The 17,822-nt window shown below is 34.5% G+C and overlaps 2 protein-coding genes across 2 annotated transcripts; one reads left to right on the top strand and one right to left on the bottom strand.

Moving 5' to 3' along the window:
• The first annotated feature begins 2,500 nt into the window (after nucleotides 1–2,500).
• On the top strand, nucleotides 2,501–10,345 carry adgrf3a (adhesion G protein-coupled receptor F3a). Its single transcript, XM_059519518.1, has 11 exons — nucleotides 2,501–2,663; nucleotides 3,413–3,628; nucleotides 3,975–4,202; nucleotides 4,336–4,488; nucleotides 5,962–6,146; nucleotides 6,238–6,423; nucleotides 7,508–8,821; nucleotides 8,902–8,943; nucleotides 9,108–9,143; nucleotides 9,249–9,329; nucleotides 9,809–10,345. The coding sequence occupies exons 1-10, from the start codon at nucleotides 2,501–2,503 to the stop codon at nucleotides 9,309–9,311; spliced, it is 2,586 nt and encodes an 861-aa protein (XP_059375501.1). The 3' UTR covers nucleotides 9,312–9,329; nucleotides 9,809–10,345.
• A 1,357-nt stretch (nucleotides 10,346–11,702) lies between these two features.
• LOC132111885 (tudor domain-containing 6-like) lies at nucleotides 11,703–16,462 on the bottom strand (the record flags this gene model as incomplete). Its single annotated transcript, XM_059519519.1, has 3 exons — nucleotides 11,703–12,196; nucleotides 12,313–12,374; nucleotides 12,490–16,462. Coding segments are annotated over 3 exons (4,083 nt in total), but the record flags the coding sequence as incomplete, so codon positions are not given.
• Nucleotides 16,463–17,822: the final 1,360 nt, after the last annotated feature.

The raw sequence follows: 17,822 nt of genomic DNA on the forward strand, positions 1-17,822 counted from the left end.
AGTAATATTGTGAAATATTATTACAATTTAACATAATTGTTTTCTAATTGAATATATTTTAAAATGTAATTTATTCCTGTGATGTGCAGCTGTATTTTCAGCATCATTACTCCAATCTTTATGATCCTTCAGAAATCATTCTAATATACTGATTTGCTGCTCAGTTATTATCAGTTATTATTGGTGCCCAATTATAAATAATGGTTCTTATTATTATCAGTGTTGAAATTGTTGTAAAAACCACAAAAACTATTCTAGGCTTCTCTGATGAATAGAAAGTTTAATGAACAGCATTTATTTGAAATGGAGATCCTTCGTCGCATAATGAATATCTTACAAATAATATTTTGATCAATTTAATACTTCCCGCTGAATAACAGTATTCATTTCCTTTAAAAAAAGTATGAAAATAAAAATAGGAAATATTGCTTATCCTAAACTTTTGAATGGCACTACCATTCAAAAGTTAGGGTAAGCAATATTTCCTATATGACAAGTTTCCCCAAAATATGAAACAGCACGTCTGTTTTCAACACTGATAATAATAAACAGAAATGTTTCCTAAGATGCATATTAGCATATTAAAATGATTTCTGAAGGATCATGTGACACTGAAGACTGGAGTAACGATGCTGAAAATTCAGCTGCGCATCACAGGAATAAATTACATTTTACAATATAATTTTAAAAATTATATTATAATATTAAAATTATAATATAATTTTACAATATTACAGTTTTTACTATATTTTTACGAAATAAATGCAGCCTTGGTGACCATCTATTAAAAAAAAAACTTTCAACTGGTAGTGTATGTAAATGCATATTGTTGTGGTTAATTTATTAAATATAAAACAGCTTTTTTGCTATCTATTCACAACTTATTATATCCTTCTCTGTTAGCTTTTACTATTTTGAAAAAGATTGTTTTTTTTTGTATTTACAAACTCCTTAAGATTAATAACTTTTTGAGCTTGCTAGGAAAACATATGCACATATTCGTTCTGTTTCATCACCCAGAAATTGATGGCACAGAAATGAAGCTTTCTAAAGGCATCATTCTCCTTTTTCTGGGATTGTTTTTTAAGGTGGGATGATATTTAATTATTATAAAAGTTCTTCAGTTATATACACAATTTTTTCCATTTAGCATTAACTCTTTTTCAAATTTTGTTTGATAGGTTGCTGTGGCAGGTAATACATATATATGTTTATATATATTTTTCCAGCTCATTAACATAATCTACAATGTATGGAATAAATAATATGCATTTTTCAATCAATCGTCTGCATGTTAGACTGAATACTGTCACAATGCTACATTCCAGAGAATTCCACACAGGTGTACTGGTTAGAGCTTGAGATCGAGTCATTGTTGTATGACGACATTGTTAGGCTTCTGATGGAGCAGAAAGAAATAGACATTAGTAATGCAACTGTGACCGACATCAAAAACACAACAGGTAAACATTCATAAAGCTTGAAAGTGCACACCAACATTCCTCACCCTGTAAGAAAATAATAGCTTCAAATTAATACGCTTGCTGTAATTTTAAGGATGAGTCTGCATAAAGATTAATGACAGACTTTCAGGTCAACTCAAGGTCAACATTAACAATGATAATTCTATACCGTGGTCTGCCCGAATACTCAATTCTGATTGGCTGGAATGTATGCACCCGATCCACTGAATACAGGTAGTTCCTGTCAGTTTAGTCACAATTCTGTATCAATGTGCTTCCTCCAATGGAGCACACACACATAGACACATCCAGAGGTGCAGAAACTTTTTGTCAACACTACATTACATTTGTTAGCAATGATGGGGTTACATGGCTGAGGGAATTAAACTCACACAATCTCTTTCTCTCTCGCTAATTAAGTCAAATACTTTTAATTTCCCAAACTAAGGAGCTATGACTGACATTTATACCCTTCCGGTTAAAAATTTGCATTGCAAACATCATTAACAGCTTTAACTCGTAAGGGATGGCATATAACCATGGTATAAAGTAAATCCTTACACAACTTTACGATTTTACACATGAGGACACTGAAGCTAGAAATTATTTTACATATTTTGAAATGCTTATATTATGAAATTGTTAATGTTACTCTGTCAAAAAGGAAGGAATTGTTTCAAAAAATAAAAAAATGACAGTTCCTGGAGGCTGATGTTACTGGCTTTTTTTGGGGGGGTTGAAGAGATTTTACAAAAAATCTAAAATGATGGAAAATACTTTTTTAGGGAAAACCAATTAATTGATTGTAAGTAAATTCGCAAGAAAATACATTTTGTTGAAGCATTTCTGAATTAATTGCTAGTTTCTAGTTTTATAAGTTAAATTAACCCCATGTTGACTTGATATTGTGCTAAAGAAAAACTAATAAGATTATATTTATAAACTAATATGATTTATTTTTAACTTATTTATCTTATCTACAATAGAATTTACACACGTTCTGATTTATCAATAATTGATATTATGAAAAAACTCTAATGTGCTTGTTTGCAGATTGCACACTGAACGAGACGAATAAGATTTGTTCATGCATGCCGGGACACTACTGGAGTGAGGACATGTGCAAAAACTATGACTGCTGCAATAACAGCTGCACGCTAAAACTTAATGACATTGCTGTATGTCTGCCTGAAACAAGAGGTAGATTATTGTTCTTATGTGGGCACAGGATTTCATCATAAAAATAAGTAAATAAATAACGGTCATTAAATGCAGTGATTCTTATTTTTTTACAGTAAGCATCAATGGATTAACTACAATAGATATGTCTTGCGAGACTTTATGTATCTCAGAAAATAAACATACTGAACAGTACATTAAAGAGGAAAATGGTATTATCGAAACGGTATGTAAGCTACTGCTGAAAATCAACACAATAGTGCTTTTTTTTCCCTAAAATCAGTTAATTGATTAGTATTGCTGGTTTGATAAACTTGATCAATTCCAGTAATACTTGCACTGTTCGTATTATTATTCTTATAGCTTCAGAATAAATTCAGCACACTGAAATATTTCGATTCTCTGATTATCAACGGCTACATGTAAGCATGATACCAAGCACCTCTGCCAGCTACTGTTTCCTGTTCTTTCCACACACATAAAACACTTTAGAAATAAATTAATGACAGAAAATATAGTAATTTTTCCCATTTGATTTACAGGTCTGGCAGTGTGATTGTAGATTATACAGTGCAGATAATGAGTTCAGTTCCGCTTAACGAATTGGACAAATTAGCCAGCACTCTGCCTTATTCTAAACTGGTAACAACAGGTAACGCATTTACTTATTGTAAATTATTTCTTTAACTTTTGTATTATTTACAATATTCCACACTTATAATGTTATGTGATAAAGAAAAGCCTTGTTAAGCTTGTAATTTTCTCCAAAGGCCTCATCGCTATTAACGGTCCTCAGAAGGCAATTGATATCGGCTCCTCTGCAAATATAGCTTGTACTCCACCAGAAGATCTGGGAAAGGTTAAGTGGTTCTTAACAGATGTGCAGAACAAAACAACAGAGATCACAACAGGAAAAGAGGCCACCTTGACTCCGACCAACTTGACGGACATTGTTAAACTAAATGATATTTCAGGAAGCTGGAAAGGTATGTTTCCTCACATATACACAATTAAAGATAATCTCATGCCTTTGAAAGTATTTTTACTTATGTTTAAATTGTTAAAAAAGTTAATAGAAGTTGTCAAATTTCAGCTTAACTTTGATGTGTGACATTCTTCGATGTTAAAATCGTTTTCCTACCCCAGTTTATTAAGCAGAATAATTTATTTCTCAGTTGTCTAAAAAACATACTGATTGGTGAAATCAGTTTTCACACAGCTACAAAAAGACAGGAAACAACATGTCGAATTACTGTAAACGTGAAATCTTGAAATGGCATTTTCTTGTATTGCATCTATCTATCTGTCTGTCTGTCTGTCTGTCTGAATAAGGAACACTTAAATGTGTGTACCAAAGAGGGTCCATAGAACACACAGCAAGTACAGTGTTGGACATAGCACTTCTGCCAGAAATACAGGCTATGAGCAAGCCCCAATTTCCTGACTGTAGAGAAGCAAATACAAAATTGGTGGTTGAAATTGAGTGTAAAATTTTAAACGACAGCGAAAATTACACTGTTACATGGGATAGTAATTTTACTGACCCCAAAACAGAACTACGTAAGCATATCATTACCATTTCTGCTCTCTCAATGCAAACATACTCAGCGTGAACAATGTGATAGAAAAATTCATATCTATATGGTTTTTACACACTTGATGATAAGCAATTTCAAATTACTGCATTCTCTAGAACGCCAGGAGAATTTTTTATCTTACAAATTAAAGGGGACCATAAATTGTGTAAAGAAAAAAGAGGCAGAGAATGTCACGTGTACATTCACAAACACCAGAGCCAAAATTAACAAAATCAGATCTCAGACTGTGCAGATTCCCATTATTAATGGTAAGTTTTGACGATATTTAAAATTTTCCTTAATTCTATATCTTTTAAATTGCAGACAGTATTTCACGAGTGTGGTTTTTTTTCTTTCAATATTACAATTTACCAGCCTGACAATGGTGTGAGTTTGGGGTCGAGTATGTTAATCTGACCAGTGGGGATGGAAGTAGTCATGTTTGGGATAACTCTTGTAAAAAAAAAACAAATGATGGTGCTAATGGTTCAAAAACTATTCACTTCACCTTACACTTATAAAATATAATATATATTATAAAATAGATTGCACAATATATTTACATGAATTTTTGCCTGATGTACATGACTAAAATATAACATTAGCATCATCATTAAGTGTTTTCATTTGAATAATTTTCTGTTTTTATTTTGCTCAGTCTAATGTTCAAACTTATGGAAGCCCATTTCTGCTAAAAAGGGGAAAAAATTGAACTGTAATTGAACTGATTGAGTGAACTAATGTGATTGGATATGGGTGGACAGTGAATTGTTTCCTCCAAACAGATGTACATTGTTTACTTAAAGGGATACTCCTCCCCAAAATGAAAATATTGTCATTAATCACTTACCCCACCCCCCATGTTGTTCCAAACCCGTACAAGCTTTGTTTGTCTTCGGAACACAATTTAAGATATTTTGGATGAAAACCGGGATTCTTGTGACTGTCCCATTAACTGTCAAGTAAAATAAACAGTCAAGGTCCAGAAAAGTATAAAAAGCAGAATAGTCCATCTGCAATCAGTGGCTTAATTGTAACATTATGGAGCGACGAGAATACTTTTTGTACACGAAGAAAACAAAAATAATGACTTTATTCAACCATTGTTCTCCTCTGAGTCCGTCTGCATTACCGTAGTGTCATTTTGGAGAATATCCACTGAACTCAGACTGCGTATGTTCTTCTGTTTCAGCCGCATCACAAGGATGTGCTGTTTTCTTTCAAATCAAAGCCTAAATACACTTAGAAATTGTATCCTTGTAGCGTGGCTAACACAGTATAGCATATTCATTTTGCATTCATTTCATATTCTCCAAAATGGCGCTATGCTGATTTGGAGAGACACAGAGGAGAGGAATGGTTGAATAAAGTTGTTATTTTTGTTTTCTCTGTGTACAGAAAGTATTCTCGTTGCTTCATAATGTTACGATTGAGCCAGTTATGGCAGATGGACTATTCTGATGATGTCTTTCATACTTTTCTGGACCTTGACAGTGTAACTTACTTGGCAGTCAATGGGACGGTCACAAGCCTCCCGGTTTTCATCCAAAATATCTTAAATTGTGTTCAGGAGACTAACAAAGATTTTACGGTTTGGAATGACATGGGGGTAAGTGATTAATGACATTTTTATTTTGGAGTGAAGTATCCATTTAAACATTAGTGACTTTTGTTAAAGTTGTATTTGTAAAAACAAAAATAATGAGAAAATCAAATCTGTAGTATTTCATTCCTTAATACAGCCGATTCGAAATTCTGTGAAGGAGAAGGTGTGTGGCCCATCACAAAAAACAATTATACGGCCCAACTGTCTTGTACGTACAGTGCTGTTGGTCTGACAAGGAGAAATTGCATTAACCAAAATTGGGAAAAGGAAATCTCTTCTTGTGTGATTGCTGACCTACATGATGTTAAACTGGCTGTAGAGGTATCATTCTTCAATATTCATTCATCTATTTCTCACTGCTTGCCAGATTTACCTTTAATACTAAATGCTTGTTTTCCTTTTATAATAACAGATATTAGATAAAGGTATTGGCTTTATTAAGAACGATGCTGACCACCTTTTCAGACAAATACAGCTTTCAACCATTAAGGAGACATTCAACTCATTTTCAAATATTAATACATCTGTAGACATTTTCCAAGCCATGAACAATGTTTCTATACAGCAGTCGAATCAATGGAATGATACCATCATGCCTGTATGTATGTTTTCTCTTAAGTTTCTTTTTAAGCATTATTATTCAAATTGAACTCTTCTTTAAAATCTTTAGTAATATTTGGTTCGGGAACAGGGCTATATCAATAGTTTGATGAAGTAACGCAATGCACATAAAAAAATGTTTTAGAGCTTCTTAAGTATCTTAAAGTTTTCCTCAATTACTTTGCAAACAGTCTTAGCATTCTCTTAATTGGAAGTTAATTGGATTGGAACTGTTTTATGGCATATGTTTGCAGACTGTAGGAACTAAAACATTTTAACTTCATGCTTCAAAATGTAGTTATTATCAGTAAATTGGCCAATGTCACTGACATGATGAGTTTACATCTCAAAATGATGTTGCCTTGTTTCATTTTTTATTTAGTGGCGGAAACGGGCTTCCACAGTTTTGTCTAGTTAAGTGCTCTTTAGTTATGGCTTTTTTAGAATTTAAAGGGACTTGTCAATACTGTGTAGTGCACAGAAAAAAAAGAGTATGAAAATTTGTATGTATTTATTTTGAAGCATGTAAATAGAAAACATTCTATGTCATAGATATGTATAAAATATGCATGTTTGACATATTTTAATAATTACATTGATCATTTTGCATGTGACAGTGCATAAGACAAAAGATTTCATGTGAAGAATATGTACTGTGCATATACATGTAAAAGTAATACAATCAGCTCAAAGTTTTGATCAGCAAGCCATGTGCATTTAGTTATTGTGCAAATTCTAGATAGCTGTACTTTAAGAAATTCTTATATGAAAATTAAGCGAAAGCGATTGTAATATTTAGCGAAAATTAAAAACAACAAATTATAAGGAACTCAAAGGACAAAAACTATCATTTTAAATATTTATGTTTTTAAAAATTCTGTTAAACAAAAATTAAATGTTGTTTATGTCATAAATTACGGCTCCAAAAGCAAATAATAGCCTGTTCTTTACTGGAAACATCTCAGAAATGCCCTCTTATTAATAAGAAGCAACACCTTTCATTCAAAATGACAAATAATCAAATTCCTGTGTTTGCTCAAAGTCTAATCGCATTTCATTTTCTTCTTGTTTTTACATTTCAGGACTTTGTAAGCTCTATAAGCAACACTTTGAATGACACAAAAGCCTGGAAAAATCCTGAAACTGAAAACACAAGTTTATCTGTAACATTTCTACAGACTATTGAGGAAATGATGCGCAATTCAAATCTGAACTCGAATAATTCTCTTATTTATAAAAATGTTAAACTGGTTCTCTGTAGAAAGGCCAAAGGGGAACATTGCAGCGGCTTTAATTCCAACGTCAGCACAGTCGATAGTGCTGTCGTCATTGGATTCCAGAACCTTCATGATATTTTACCACAGTATAATAGTAGACCCTTAGAGACCAACATCTTGTCAGTTACCACTGTAAATAATACCAATAACAGTCATTCCAACCGTGTTCAGATGATGTTCGATTACGCTGAAAAAAGAGTAAGGAATCATGAAATGTATTGTGTTTTCTGGGATGTAAATAAGGCTATGTGGTCTTCAGAGGGGTGTACATGGGGTGGTGCGGTAAATCAAAAGTTGTGCACATGTGAACACAATTCTGCGTTCACCATACTGATGTCTAAAGAGGCAGAGACCCTTCCGTATATGAAGGAACTGACCTACGCTGGCTTAGGAGTATCCATCGTCTCACTTGTTCTGTGTTTAATCATTGAGGTTTTGGTATGGGATAAAGTTGTAAAATCAGACATCTCTAATTTTCGACACGTGGCCTTAGTCAACATCTCTTTCTGCTTGCTGATGGCACACTGTGGATTTTTAGCATCACCCGATCTGACAGAAATCACCTCAAACTGGTGCTCCTTCCTCACAGTATTCAAACACTTTTTTTTCCTCGCCGTCTTCTTCTGGATGCTGTGCTTGAGTTTCGTGCTTCTTCACCAACTGATATTTGTCTTTGAGCAGCTGAGGAAAAAGGTTTTTGTGGTATTGTCTATCACTGTCGGTTACGTATGCCCTTTAATATGTGTGGCAACAACCTTCATTACTTTCGAGAACGGTCAAGAAAATGAATACTATTCCAAAGATACTTGCTGGCTCATATATCGGGGTGTGTTGAAGGGCTCCATCTTTTCCTTTGTAATTCCTGCCATAACTATTGTGATTGTAAACTTTTTTACGCTGGTTGTGGTGATTATGAAGATAGTGAATCCTACTTTGTCGGAGTCAAAGGCACGGGATCAAAAGGAAGTTGCCAGGAGTATGATTAAGACAATAGTTTTCCTAAGCCCTGTCCTCGGAATAACTTGGCTCCTCGGAATTTTGGTGCTGTACCTTGATCTTACACAAAAACCTTTTGCCCAAATTGTGGGCTACACATTTACATTGTTGAATTCACTGCAGGTAAGGATCAAGCATCAGACACCTTATCTGTTACTCATTTGTGCATGTACATTAAAATATGTTGTTGTATTTCATCGCAGGGCTTTTTGATACTGCTGACAAACTGCTTGGGAGAGAAAAAGGTAAATATGCCCACTACACGTGCCCTCCATATGTTTAAGGAATTTAGACTGAAAATATAACATTTATAAAACCACTTTCATTCCCATTAGTTTAGTATTACTGATCAAATTTGTTAGGATTGCTAGATTAAGCACAATATAATGATATTACATTTTTGCCAAAGGTTTGTGATGCACTTCTGAAGCGTTTCAAATCCAAGGTTAGTATGCACGAGAGAAATGTCTGCTTTTACAGATGCAAAATGCATCACGCACATAATGACATGAAATAACTCAGCTCACGTTCCCACGTTTTCTTACGTTAGCAATCAGTGCAGCCTAAAAATGATAGCTCAACGAAAGCGACATCTTCAGTTATGATGAAATAAAGATTGAAAAGATTAAAGGTAAGTTACATTTGTGCTCTTAAGAAAATTTGTGACCCTGAAGCACAAAATCAGTCTTGGGGTATATTTGTAGTGTAGCAATAGCCAAAAATACATATTACAAAATAATTACATGGGTCAATATTATAGATTTTTCTTTTATGCCAAAAATCATGAAGTAAAGATCATGTTCCATGGAGATATTTAGTTAATTTCCTACCGTAAATATATCAAAACTTAATTTTTGATAAGTGATTTGCATTGAACTTCATTTGGACAACTTTAAAGGCGATTTTCTCATTATTTTTTTGCACCCTCAGAATCCAGATTTTCAAATAGTTGTATCTCTGTCAAATATTTTTCAATCCTAACAAACCATACATCAGTGGAAAGCTTTTTTATTCAGTCGTATGACCTTTATGACTGGTTTTGTGGTCCAGGGTCACATTTTATTGAGTGTCTACATATTTTGTTCTAATGTTGTTTTTGTCCCAAATCAGCATGTGAATGATTTAGATGATTCTAAACGTACTGAAAGAGACGAAACTCGTTGGAAACATAAAAAACATCATGGATTAAATTCTTTCACTTTCAACAGCTATAAAGCAGTTTTCTAGAACACTGTACAATTGTTTGAGATATTGTAGCCCATAGGATTTAAATATTTTTAGACGTATTCATGTTAGTCATATTTATATTCATATTTAGATTGAATGTATTTAGGGTAAGTTAATTTTTCTTCTTATTTTAGAAAAAGGTTTATTCAATTTGATGTATATTCATTTTCAATTATAATTATGCTTGTATGTCTAAAGCCTACTTGGTATTACATAAAACTGGTGAAAGTCGTAGATGAATATGAATGTTGGCATATAATTTAGTCAATGAGTTCATTTTTCTTTATTCATGTACAGTATATTTATGTTAATATAATCATGCTTGTGCGTCTACTTGGTATTATTTAACAACTGGTGAAAGTCATAAATGAATATGAATTTTAGCTTGTAATTTAGATCATTTTCATTTTTGAAAATGGTTTATTCAATTTTATGTATATTCATATAAGTATATTTCTGCTTGCATACATACATATATATAGCCTACTTGTTTTGTTTTGCATTTCATTTAGATGTACAACACAGATTGCAGATGTTGCCTACTGTATAAGCATCCATTATTTTGTGTTTTGCATTCATTGCATAATAAAACCTACTTTTTAATGACTTGTTCTTTGGCTTCTTTTCTCTCCTGTTCCCATTCTTCATCAGTATCATAAGGGCAGCCCATTTAACAAAAGGTCATTGGTTAAATAGTGTTAGCATCACAGAAGAACAACTGGGTAATGTAATGTCCAGGTCACATTTCACCATATTCATCATGAAGTTACAAGACTTTCATACTACTCATCTATTGGATTTTCATTTGTAATAGACTATGAAGTTCTAATAATGATTGATATATGTTTTGAATAAAACAGCAACGTTTGGTCTCGAATGTAGGCTAAAACCTGCCTTTGGATGCTGCCCAGTGCAGAGGAGTCTTCTTGTTCCAGTATGAGTATTTATGATTGGGGTCACGTGATCTTCTTTTCACAATTTCTTCCACTATAATCTCCAACAGCAGCTGCCTGATGCAACTCTGTCATCATTTTTTTAAAAAGTAACGGGATTTTCCCCTAGAAAAAAAACAAATAAACATTATAAGCATTAAATAATTACTTTATTTAAAAAATATTCACTGTACATTTTCAATTTAATATATATTTTCATTTCGCAATTTCATTACATCTGTTTAGAATAAGCAGCGCACGCAGACGGCGATATCACGTGATACCTGTTACTATTCTCAGCGCTGTTCAATATGGACCAATCACAGCCATTTGTGATGATTAAGGAATTTGAGCTTAGAGATCGTTTGAGTGAATTTACATGAGCGTGTCAAGTACCAGTCAGCTGAATTTATATATTTGCATGCATTGTAATGTACAAATATTTTAGCTTTGCCAAAAAAATAAAACGCCAACGTCAATTTTTAGCAGTGTGGGAGAAAAAAAAAAGAGAATTTTTATTTTAAAATGCTTCACCTTTAACATTCTCAAAATCTTGATTGATTTCACTTGTTCGAATTATCTTGATTGTTTTTATTGATATATCATTTTATGGATTGTGTTATGTTCTTGATTAAATTGTTCTAGCATGCATTTTAATTATATATATATATATATATATATATATATATATATATATATATATATATAATTTTTTTAAAGGTAACTTGTAACCTGTCCAGAGCCTATGGACGGAAAATGTCCTTTGGCTAATTCTGATACATTTACAGAAATGTTTTATTAATGTGCAATGTCCCTGTTAACAAAAAATAAAGCAACACAAACTCGATTGTATGAATTGCTTTTATTCCAACAAACAATTATCAAGATAAAAGAAAAATGAATACACATTCTTATATATATATATATATATATATTTTACAATCAGGAGAAGAAAAAATATATATCACTGTATATGTAATCCAAATCAACTACCAATTTTTGAGTGAAGGTAGAGCAGGATTGTGGCCTGAAACACTTGCACTTTCTGTACAATCATCACTTTAGTTCACAATTACTTGTGTAAAAACTGCATAAAAAAAGTATCAACAAAACCTAACATTGCAAATCAGACATGGCTCTTATGTTTTAAAATTAAAAGCAACATGGCAAAATAAAATCGTTAACTTTCAAAGGCTGAGTTATCTGTTTGAAACAATTATTTGTCAGTTCACATTCATATTCCCCACGAAAAAAAAATTATACCTTTTCACTATAAAGCTTAAAATTCTGTTTATTTGAAGATGCACTTAACAGAGTCACATGAATCTTCAGTGCAAACCTACAAAGTAACAAAAAAAAAACAGTTATTAATCTAAAAACAGATTACTGAATGTATAAAAAAAAAAATCCCCACATAACAAAGAAAAGGAAAAACATAAACAAAAAACCAAATACCATGGGTAAAATTGGATTTTCTAAACCAGCTATATTTCTGCTTGCCGTCTTCGGGTTGCCCGCTGAAAAAGAAATAAGCATTATAAAGTAAGCAAAATAAGCCTGTGACTAAAAATCAATTCTTAAAATAAATTATTATATCTCATATGAAATGTAATCAGACACAGTAACTCAAACCTTTTACAGATCCATCTATACATTTTCTTTTCTCTGTGTGCAGCAGCATTTGCTCAGTTGACACAACAGGAATGCCCTCATCAGATTCATGACAGACTTTGTGGATTTCTAAATCTAAATCCATCCTTGAAGGATCATCAGCACTGACATCAGTATTAGTGACCACAGCAATCACATCTGCTCCATCAAGCTGATCATCCACCTTCTTCTCAGGTACATCAAGCAAGTCTCCTTTTACTTTTAAAGGTTCGATTTGATCAGCTCCATGTTGTTCAATTGTGTGCATATCCTCTGTAGAGATTTCAAGGCTCACACTCATTTTATCCTCTGAAACCTGTTGATCAGATGTTGATGCAATGGATTCAATCACCTCAGAAGAGTTCTGATCATTTTGTGCAGAACCACTCCAAAACTTCATCATAAGCTCATTTACAAGACATTGCGGAGATTCAACTTTAACATAATATGGAGGGTTACTGTCAATGCACTGCACAGTCACTTTCAGAAGTTTATCCACTAAGAGCTTGTAGAAGCTGTCAGTTGCACCACTGTCCCAAGATCCCTTGGAAGGATCAAACCCTTCCAACTGACACAGAAAAGCTTGAGGTGGACTTTCCAGCAAGTCACAAGGCAGTGCCTTAAGAGAGTCTTCACTGGTTTCGGACTCATTTCCGAAGTCAACAAAAAGGACAGATACAACGTTTGTGCATTTATTGATAACCTGCACACGGTACCACATCTGATCATCACAGAAACGAGCCAGGCACAGGCTTCCAGGATCCAACTTGTCCACCTTAATCGGCTGTGTCTCACTAGAGTTTCCATATTCTTGGGCAACAAGGGTGATTTGGTCAAGAATTTCAGAGTTTGAAAACTGGCACCAGAAGTAATCTGGTCCAACAATGCATGATGCAAAGGCTTCTACTGTCTGCCCCAAAGACACATCTGGTTTCTTGAAGAGCAGCTGGAATGTTTCCTTCACAGGTTCGGATACTACCGGTGATGCTTTTGCATCTAAACTATCCAATTTCTCATTTGAATCGGAAGAGTTACCACTGGGAGTCATTTTAACTTCCCAAGTAATGCCATTTTCTTTGATAAACTTGCAAGACTTGTTCTCACCAGCTTCACCAAATATATTATTGAAGAGAAACGTCTGCTCCATTCCTTCCTGCATCTTAAATTGATCATCTAGATTGCAGCTGCAGTGAATGCTGAACCTCGGGTAAGACAATAGAGGCACATCAAGTCTACAAATTTTAAGGAGAGAAACCGTTTCCTCATTTCCAAAATCTATGAACTCTACCTGAATCATGCCATTTTGAGTCATATCCTTCACGACCGCACGATACCAAGAATCATCTTCAGAAAACATGGCCTTCACCAAACTTCCCTGCTGAACACTGGATGCATGAATATCATCTTTCTCAGATGGCTGATAGGAATTCAATAGCTCGGTGAGGGTGAATAATGCGTTCTCATCTTCTACCAGTTGAACAAAAAAACTTGTCAGGCTGTTGATGTGCGAAACATACACTTCAGACACCTTGCCTGGTTCTATCATACGTAGAGGAAGATCTACAGCTTGAGGTAAACACTGCACTGATAGTTCAGGAACCATCATGCTTCCATCTACCGCGGTCAATGTTGGGTACGTAATGCTTTTCTCTTGGGTCTCGGCTGCCACTAATTTGTTCTGAGAAATCTGAGGGTCAAAGCCATGAAGGTCAGGGTTTACATCATTTGATGCTCCATTATTTACCTGGCCAGAGTAAAGCTTGGGAGCGTTATCTTTCTGAACGGTTTCAGAGCTTTTTATTCCAAAACTGTGCTCACTTGCAGTGGGTTTTATATTTGCGCCCACTGTCACTTTGCTACAAACTTGAGGCTTGGGGTCACACCAGTAATCTTTCATAAGATCATTAACAATTAGCCCATTACATTCAACAATGACGTTATACTGAGAACAGTTTGGAAGGTCAGAGGACATTACCGTATTCTGAATAGTCACTTTTAAGGGTTCATCCACCAGAAGCTCAAAGAATTTATCAGCTGCAGCATCGCTCCACATGCCATCCACGGACCCCAAAGCTTCTAACTGACAAAGAAATGCTTGTGGAGGGCTTTCCAGGAGCTTGGTGGGCAGGGGTTTAACAAAGTTCAAGTCAATTTCAGACTCATTTCCATAATCTATAAAATGAACAGAGACTGTTTTAGAATGTGTATTGATAACCTGTGCACGGTACCATAGCTTGTCAGAAAAGAGTGCCAGGCAGGGTCCCTGGCATAACTGATCTGGCTGAATTGGTTTTGTTGGACTAGAGTTTCCTATTTCTTGTGCAAGCAGGGAGATTTTGTCAAGTTCCTCTGAGTTTTTGAACTGGCACCAGAAGTAATTTGGTCCAAAGATAGATGAAGCATATGCATCTACAATTTGTCCTTGAGTTATAGCTGGTTCCTTGAATGCAAACGGCTGGGTACATTCATTGCAGTGCATTTGGGATTCAGGTTGAGCACCTGGTTTGAGAACGGCATTAAACAAATGCCTTTCCTCAAGTTCAAGTTCTAAACTTACAATCCAAGCAGATGCGTCCTTTTGGATGAACTTGCATTGAATTTTCTTCTCACCATATTCACTTGCTGCTTTTTTGAAAGTCATTATCTCTTCCTGGGTCCAATCTCTTTTTCCCCTTCTACCATCTTCAAGTGTGCACTGAATACTGAACCTGGGGCTGCTGAGGAACTGCTTGTCAAGTTGCCTTATTTTATGGGGCAGGAGTGTTGCCTCATTGCCAAAGTCAATAAACTGCACCTGAACTATGCCATTTTTCTTGTCTTGAACAACAGCCCGATACCAGGCACCATCAGCAGTATATTCAGCTACGACCAAGTCACCTGACTGCAACAGGTCTAGTTCAACTTGTGCATCACTTAATGGAGCCGAATTAAGTTTGTCGAGAAGGGAAAATATTTCACCATCACTTGCCAATTGTACAAAAAAACTTGATGGACTATTACAATGTGAAACATAGATGTCTGAAACATATCCTGCACCCAAGGCTCTCGGGGGAAGATCTGTGAGCTTTGAATAATGACTTGACACTTGTTGCTGTAAAACAATAGGCTTAGCTCTACTGTGTCCAGTTGTGTGACTAGTAACAGTCTGGAAGTTTTGTTCCAATGTGTCTTCAACAACTGGTTTTGGGACCTTCTTAGAGGTCTTATGTGCTTTTGATGTAGTTCTGAAATTGTGTCTCTCACCTCTAGACTCCACGCCTTCTGCAGACTTACTGAAAATACGAGCCTTTTCCGTTCCTTTGCTGAAGGTAAAACCTTTTCCTTTGGATGTTTTGTTCCACTGCTCTTTAATTTTTGAGTTGAGGTTGGTTTTCTCATCATAAATCTCCACTGATAGTTTGCCTGAATTTTGTTTCACAATGGCAGTGAACATGCAGTCTGTAGCATAGTTTTTAAACCACTCATTAAGCTCACATTGCTCAGGTAATGTTACATTGAAAAGTTCAAACTGAACAGCCTGAATGGGAATGGATGCAATTTCACTAGCCTTTGGAGGAAGTGGCAGAATATCAGATTTCTCCAAAACCACCAGGTCACCATAGTCTACGAATTGGACAAGTATTTTCGGATGCATTGATTCAATTTGTCCTCGGTGCCACAGCCCATCAGCGTATTTAGCAAGACACATCATCTTAGGGTAAATTGAAAACTTTGCTTGTGGTTGCTTTTGGCACAGTTGTTGAATATCTATGGTCATTTTCATGACCGTTTCAGTATTTTGTGCAAAATGGCCATAGAACTGATTTACACTTTGGACACAGGTTATTTGAACCTTCTCCTCCGTGCCCACTTCAGTTTTTGGTGGTGAAACAACATATGTTTCATTCTGAAAAGATGGAGCTGCAGTGACATTCGATGAGGGACGTACCTCTGCTGGTTGTAGGTTTTTTCCATTTTTGTCTTCATATACCAAGCAAACTTCTCCGGGTTTACCTTCAAAAGTATGCTGCCGCTTCATAGGGATTTCAAGGTCTTTTTTAAGGTGTTGATATACTTCAATGTCTTCTTGACCATTATTTAAACTCCCTCCAAATTCCACTAAGACAGTGTGTGGGTTTAAATTGACTCTTGTGATATGAACAGTCGTATTGGATCCAACTACTGGCAAACCAGGAAATGAACACATCTTGGTTGAGAATCTTGTCTTTCAAAATGGTTTAGGAGCATAAATAGGGAGAATCTGGAAAAAAAAAAAAAACACACATTGTTAAAAGAATAGTTCACCCCCCCCCCCCGCCCCACACACACACACAATTTTTTTATGAATAATAATTTACAAACAAATACAAAGTCATCACTTGGGTTTCTTTACCATACAATACAGGGCTGCAAGTAATGATAATCAATGGATTTCGATTAACTTCAATGATTTATCAAAATAACTGTCAGTCAGAAAAAAAAAAAAAGTCATATTTTGTGTATGGCACTCATTCAGTGAAGCCTGTAAAGTTTAATGGAAACTTGCTGCCAGGATGAGCCTTTACGCAAAATGAAAATACTTGCACGGACTTCCAACATTTGCAAATAAGGATATAACACCAAATTATAATTTGTCTCTCAAACAGTGCGTACAGTATCTTTCAAATCACCTGACAGGACAAAACATGTTAAACTATTTTTGTTCCAATTATAGAATATAGTCAAATCAAGCTGTCTGTGTGTGTTATAAAAAAAAAAAAAAAAAAAGGTTGCATGGATGATTTTTAACAATTCAATCTATAGTTTGTATTTAGAAAATTAATGACAACTTGTCATTGTATAGAAAAGAGCAGCACAGAAATATTTTATTTTATTAAATAAAAAGAAATAAAAGCATATGGGCTTGGAGCCTTGGAAATAAGGTTAAGTACAGTAAATAATTACACTTTTATGAATTAACCCGTATTTACTGCATTTAATTATTCAGTTTATAGTGACCTAATGATACAACCCATTATAATAACACAAAACATTATAATAATAAATGAAATGTTAGTCAACCTGTTAATGACACATGCAGATGAAAAAGCATTATTAAACAATAGAATAAGTATATATCACAATACTAATATATTTCTATTTAAGTTAGCTTGACAAACCAAAGGGGGAAAATCTAAGTCAAATTACAAATTATTCAACAGAGGGCATGTCTGGACCTGTAAAAGCATAAAATAAGCTATCTAGGAGTTAAAATTACTCATCTATCTGCTGACTTTATCAAAACCTACAGATGTTGTGGCTTATTCAATGGCTCGTGAATCAAGCCCTTAGTGCTA

This window comes from Carassius carassius, chromosome 31 (genome assembly GCF_963082965.1).
Source record: "Carassius carassius chromosome 31, fCarCar2.1, whole genome shotgun sequence".
Lineage (NCBI taxonomy): Eukaryota > Metazoa > Chordata > Actinopteri > Cypriniformes > Cyprinidae > Carassius > Carassius carassius.